General features: G+C 37.7%; 2 protein-coding genes across 3 annotated transcripts; one reads left to right on the top strand and one right to left on the bottom strand.

Moving 5' to 3' along the window:
- LOC104776503 lies at positions 36-1,591 on the top strand. 2 transcript variants are annotated; one of them, XM_010500586.2, is made up of 2 exons: positions 36-506; positions 707-1,591. In XM_010500586.2, the coding sequence occupies exons 1-2, from the start codon at positions 161-163 to the stop codon at positions 1,417-1,419; spliced, it is 1,059 nt and encodes a 352-aa protein (XP_010498888.1). In that variant the 5' UTR covers positions 36-160; the 3' UTR covers positions 1,420-1,591. The 2 variants fall into 2 exon arrangements, with proteins under 2 accessions (XP_010498888.1, XP_019099185.1); XM_019243640.1 differs by lacking the exon at positions 36-506 and having other exon boundaries at positions 520-756; positions 877-1,591.
- LOC104776504 (spermidine synthase 1) lies at positions 1,494-4,327 on the bottom strand. The gene is made up of 9 exons (XM_010500587.2): positions 3,906-4,327; positions 3,733-3,809; positions 3,512-3,634; positions 2,749-2,853; positions 2,564-2,636; positions 2,373-2,444; positions 2,072-2,267; positions 1,854-1,977; positions 1,494-1,767 (listed from the first exon to the last, which is right to left on the bottom strand). The coding sequence occupies exons 1-9, from the start codon at positions 4,270-4,272 to the stop codon at positions 1,702-1,704; spliced, it is 1,203 nt and encodes a 400-aa protein (XP_010498889.1). The 5' UTR covers positions 4,273-4,327; the 3' UTR covers positions 1,494-1,701.

Here is a 5,593-nt window from a genome sequence, read left to right as displayed (position 1 = left end):
AGTAAGTAAAACCCTACCACTACTAGTCAAACATTACATACGCTGACTTAAAGAAGAAGTTAACAAGTCAACGTCAATAAAGGACGCCGACCATTAATTTAATTCGAAGATACATATATGTGGTTAAGCCTTCTTCCAATTGTGATAAAGAGATAAACAAATGGAGACGAATAGCGAGGAGAAGCTAAGTGTCATCGAACTACTAAAACAAGCTGCGAAGCTACTCTTGTGTAACATCAATCTCTTCCTCTTCCTCTGCCTCTGCTCTCTCCCGCTGTTTTGTTTCTTGATCTTCTTTGAGCTCTCCCTCCAAACCACCGTCTCTTTCGCTCCCCAGTTCCTCTTCAAACTACTCACTCTAGGGGAAGGCTTGCCGGAGAATGATCTAATTATCATATCAGAAAAAAACAGTGATCTGATTCCTTGGCTGATCCAGACTTCTCTGCTCTACTTCTTTCCCTACACCATTCTTGACCTTCTTACAACCACGACGATGGTTGCAGCATCTTCCATGCAGGCCTGACCCTGGACACATTCCTATGATACATAGGTATTAGACCTCAATTTTCTGAAGCTCATTATGTAAGAATTTTTTGTTTCTTTTCTTAATTATAAGGCCTCATTTTTTTAAAAGAAAATATTATCAGACCTTATTTTAAAAGTACAATTTTTTTTCGTATTGGGCCTCCAATGTTGCTGGACCGGGCTTCGATGGTTTACACGTCCGAGGAAGAACCGTTGGGGATGCTTCATTTGGTACGGAGATCTTTCAGAATATGTCAGAACAGAGTAGGAGGTTGTTTGTTCACATCTCTCTATGTCCTCCTTTGGTCAACCTCTGTTTTCCTATTCTTTTTCTTGTTCTTCTTTCTTCAGTTTCTCTCTGGTTCAATCAACTACTTATACGTTACTTATCTCTCACGGGAATACGAAAGATTCCACTACCAACGTTTCCACTACCAACGTACGGGACTGTTCGATGTGGTGGTGGTTCTGACTCTTCTGTTTCAATGTACTTTCTTTATAATTCTGACTGCAAAGTTCAGCAAGTGGAGCGCCGGGTGGAATATGGGTTTGGTTGTTTCGGTTTTAGAAGACGACGAAGATGGTCACGGTATCTACGGAAGTGATGCTCTGTCTCTTTCAGCTTGGTATAGAAGAGGTCATGAGAAGCGTGACCTCTGGTTGATGTTGATGTTCTTGGTCTTCACTCTTGCGGTGAGGATGCCATGTTTATACTCCAAATGCAGTGAGAGTTCGAGTGGAAATGGAGTGTTGTACACTGGTCTCTATGTGGGTTTTATTTGTGTCGGGAATGTGCTTAAATGGGTGACTTGTCTTGCCTGTTACCATGATTGTAAAACTAGGGCTTTGAGGAAGAAGCGTGATATCGAACAAGCTAAACGTCCTGCTACTTGAGAGTTTCGCTGAGTTCAAATCAACTTTGCATCTTTAAATAAACGGTAAAAAGGCTGATAAATTCTTAAGCATCATGATGGCAAAAGCAAGAAAACATGTTGTAAATTGGATTTGCTACTTTGTAATGTGTAATGCTACTATGCTAAAAGAAGACATAGTCGCTTTTGCTGCTCTTGCAGTGTGTTACAGAAACATGCGTAAAACACAGAACATTCTAGAAACAGTAAAAAGCTTTTATTTTGAAAAATTCAGCGATCCTCCAGATTAGTTTCCTTTCCCTTTTCAATTGGCTTTTGACTCAATTACCTTCTTGGCGAAAGAAGGCAAGCAGAATGCAGCTGAATGAATCTGAAACCCAAACAATTGAGAGCTTAAGCTAAGGTTTAAGTGTCTAGACGGCATGAACATGTACACCGAGAGATTGTTTTTCTTACCTCGGCATTGTAAAACTTCAAGGGTCCATTTGACTTGCTGGAGCTCTCGTCAATTGGGTTCAGTGGGTGTTTGAAGTCAACTTCAGGTCCTTCCGTTGAACAAAGCATAAATCCAATAACCCCACTGCAGAAATATGCATGAAATGATACACATTCAGGTTGAGTTATAACCACGAAAAATGTAAAGAGATTGAATGTTAAAGGGTCATTAAACATGCCTGGGGTATGTTGGAACGCTGGTCCAAGCATAGTTCACAGAACCCTTGAAGATCTCACGGCAGTTGGAAACAATGTCTTCAATGATGTCCATGTGAAGCCACAAGCTTTCAGCCTGAGTGCACACAACTCCACCAGGACGAAGAGCTCTAGCCACGGATTGGAAGAAGGGTTTCTCAAACAGCTCCTTTGCAGGGCCTGACATACACATCAGCAAGCGTAATCATAGTTAAAGCCTGCTTCTTTAGCTTTTGTTCAAAATAACAGAAAGGGTTAATATGACTGCTGATGACATGCAGTTACCGATTGGGTCAGATGAGTCAACAATAACAGCATCATATGATCCTTCAGCAGCATTCTTCAAGAAAGCAACACCTACAATGTTTAACCAATCAACCAGTTTGAATAATGATTTTGATTTACAAATGGCAAAATGTGTTCAACATAAATATGTAATGTTTCAGAAAGAGAGATAAAACGCAGCAGTATAGTACCATCGCCAATGACGAGGTTCACGCGAGGATCCTCATATCCAATTGCTACATCAGGGAAAAATTGCTTAGACACCTGAAAATTACCAGTAGATGGAAACAAATTAAACAATAGAACACATCTGAAAGTTCATTTTTTCAGATCAAAGGCATTTATCGAAATAGAGATGCAGTAAGTGACCACTCACGTCGACCACCATTTTATCAATTTCACACATGTCAATGTGCTCAACAGAAGGATGACGTGCAACTTCCCGCAGGACACCACCATCCCCTCCTCCAATGACCAACACCTATGGAAAAACTAGAAAGACATTGATCAGATACACTCTGGCTTATAGCTTTACTGGCTAAAAGCAACAAAAAAATAACATATTTAGATTACACAAATCTAATATTTGGGAGCTAAGCAATTTTGGATGTAAAAACTAAGAAGCTTTGATTATCTATCTTTTATTCTCAAACAAACCCCCAATAACAAAGCTAGACTATAATCAATTGAGCCAATTATAAAATATTCTATCATATTATGATTACATAATAAAGTTACTCGAGTTCTCAAACTTTGCCAGATGAGAACGTGGGACAATGTAACCTTTTTTTTATAAGGAGGCCATCAAAGTTTGTAGCATCTAAAAAGCAAAAAAAATATTGATCATCTAATCTACCTTTTTTCTAGTGGACATTCCTATCACCACCCTGTAGTGTATAATCATTTAGGCCAGCTCAATTAGTTTCTATATTCACATCTGATAAAAGGAACTCTGGTTGCTCTATTTTCTCCATAAGTAATGATTCCATCATCCTACTTTACCGGAGAAGAAACATGTCGACTTAAAATAAAAGACCTTTCATTACATTCCAAAGCAATAGACTTTTGATTACCCAAACTACACACACACACACACCACCCAAACCGCAATAAAGGTTACTAAAAGGATAGAAGTATACCTTCTTAGGGTTAGGGATAGAGCACAAAGGAAGATGAGTGATCATTTCTTGATAGGCACATTCATCTCTTTCAGTAAGTTGGATTACTCCATCCAAAACCAAAACTTTTCCATATGTTGCAGACTAAGAAAATTCAAAAAGCTCACAATCAAAATGAATGTTCCTATAAGGGATAAATCAGAGATATAATAAAAACAGAGAAATTGATTGTTTTGGCTAACCTGGAAAACAATCACATCCTGGTAATCAGATTTGCCCTGAAACAAAACTTTCTCAACCTTCAAGGAGTGTGCCTCACCTGCAATTGTAAAAAATAAAAACAGAGTTTTAAAAAACAGAACAAAAAGCTCAAGACTTTATGGAAAAAACCAAGAATTTTGTGTTTCCATTTTACCTGGCCACATGGGACTCATTTCAGAGAACCACCCAGGAATCACAGTAGAGAAACAAGCAGGCTCCTTTGTCTGATCTCCGTTCTCCGTCTCCATGGAAGCGACGGCGGCGGAGCCATTATCGGCCGCCTCCTCTTCTCTGGGTCTCTTCAAATCAGTGGCGGAGGATTCTTTAGCATCCATGGCTGGTGTAGCTCTGTTGAGACTCCCAAAGAAACGCCGAGAGAGAGAGAAACGAGAGAGAGGGATTAGGGTTTTTGTGAGGTGGTGGTGATTATGATGTGAAGTGAAGCTGAAGATATTATAAGCAAGAGGAGGAGGAGGAGGAGGAGGAGAAAGGTGTAGAAGTGTAAATATCATTTTTTTCATTTCTTTTTATTAATTATTTTTTTATTTTTCAACGATAGCAAAATTGGGAAATTATTGTGTGATGATAATAGTACAAACTTTTTTATTTTGCCTCGAATATAACGTTTCTTTTTAGCTTTTTTGGCTTTTTATGTCCTGTTTTATTCCTTTATTCGTGTCTCTCTCTCTCTCTCTCTGATGCTCGCTCTCTGAGGAACGTCTACTCTACGCGCTACCGACCTCACGTGCAAAATTCTCATATATGGAAAACATACGATCTCTGTAAACCATATATGGTACTTAGCAAAAGCCTGGCCTTCTCTGTATTCGAAGATGTGTAACGCGTGATTGATATATATATGGGGCCTATGTATCTTCTGTCTTAGCTCTTATTGTAACACTTGTTGTTTGACTTTATAAAAATGGGTTTTCACGGGAAAAAAAATATAAATAGGGGTTCAAAACTCAATTTGATAGAAAGAGGACTAGCAAATGAGTATGTATTTTGATGTATCCATATACAGTTGAAGTCGTGAAAGAGTAATTTGTTTATTTGGGAACAAGTTGGGGTATAAAGACAGTGAGTGCATCACTTTTATCTATACCACCGCGTATACTGCCATAAGAGAATTGGATCACGAGGTTTAGCCCAATATTTATTAGGCCCAATACTAAGAAACATACTATATAACCTTTTTTTTGCTGCATCTAAACAAATACATTTTCTCTGGCCAAAAAAAAAAAAAATACATCACTTTTGCGGAAAAATGTATTAGAATGAAGGATTAGAGACAGACTAAACAATTTTATTTTAATGTTAAACTCTATATTTTCGATCAATATTGTGGTGTGTATGAGTTAATCAGCACTAGCTGCCTAGAATTAGAAAATTATCTACCACATGAAATATGGTAGAACTCCAATTTTGAACCCAAATATGGTAGAAACCCATTTCCGTGATAACTTTGTGACAATTGTCACGGCAAAATTCCGATGATCAGTGTTTAAAGACGTTAAGTGTATCGGCGATTTTATTGTTTAAATAACAATTCTAACACACATAGGCTTATGTGAACTTAGTATTACTATTAGCCAACTTTAAGATAGAAACGTCGAACAAAATATCTATAATTTCAACAAATGTAAAACTTAAAAATGCGAATTACCAAGTGTTCATACCTAAAAATATTGAGCAAGTATCATTTCTACTTCTTTTTTTTTTGTTTGTGGGCTCATTTCTACTTAACAACAGGGTTCCCTATTAATTACCAAGTGTTATTATTATACCTACATATTGACGAAGTATGTAGTAAAAGAAAAAGCTAAAAGTTGTTCGAAGCTA

This window comes from Camelina sativa, chromosome 3, assembly GCF_000633955.1.
Source record: "Camelina sativa cultivar DH55 chromosome 3, Cs, whole genome shotgun sequence".
Taxonomy (NCBI): Eukaryota; Viridiplantae; Streptophyta; class Magnoliopsida; order Brassicales; family Brassicaceae; genus Camelina; species Camelina sativa.
This window is presented reverse-complemented; position numbering and strand designations above follow the sequence as displayed.

Coding starts and splice junctions, on each gene's coding strand:
- LOC104776503 (XM_010500586.2), top strand. CDS start 161: ATGGAGACGAATAGCGAGGAGAAGCTAAGTGTCATCGAACTACTAAAA. Junction 507..706: donor CACGACGATGGTTGCAGCAT/CTTCCATGCAGG, acceptor TGCTGGACCGGG/CTTCGATGGTTTACACGTCC.
- LOC104776504 (XM_010500587.2), bottom strand. CDS start 4,272: ATGAAAAAAATGATATTTACACTTCTACACCTTTCTCCTCCTCCTCCT. Junction 3,810..3,905: donor AATGAGTCCCATGTGGCCAG/GTAAAATGGAAA, acceptor TTACAATTGCAG/GTGAGGCACACTCCTTGAAG. Junction 2,445..2,563: donor GAACCTCGTCATTGGCGATG/GTACTATACTGC, acceptor TAAACATTGTAG/GTGTTGCTTTCTTGAAGAAT.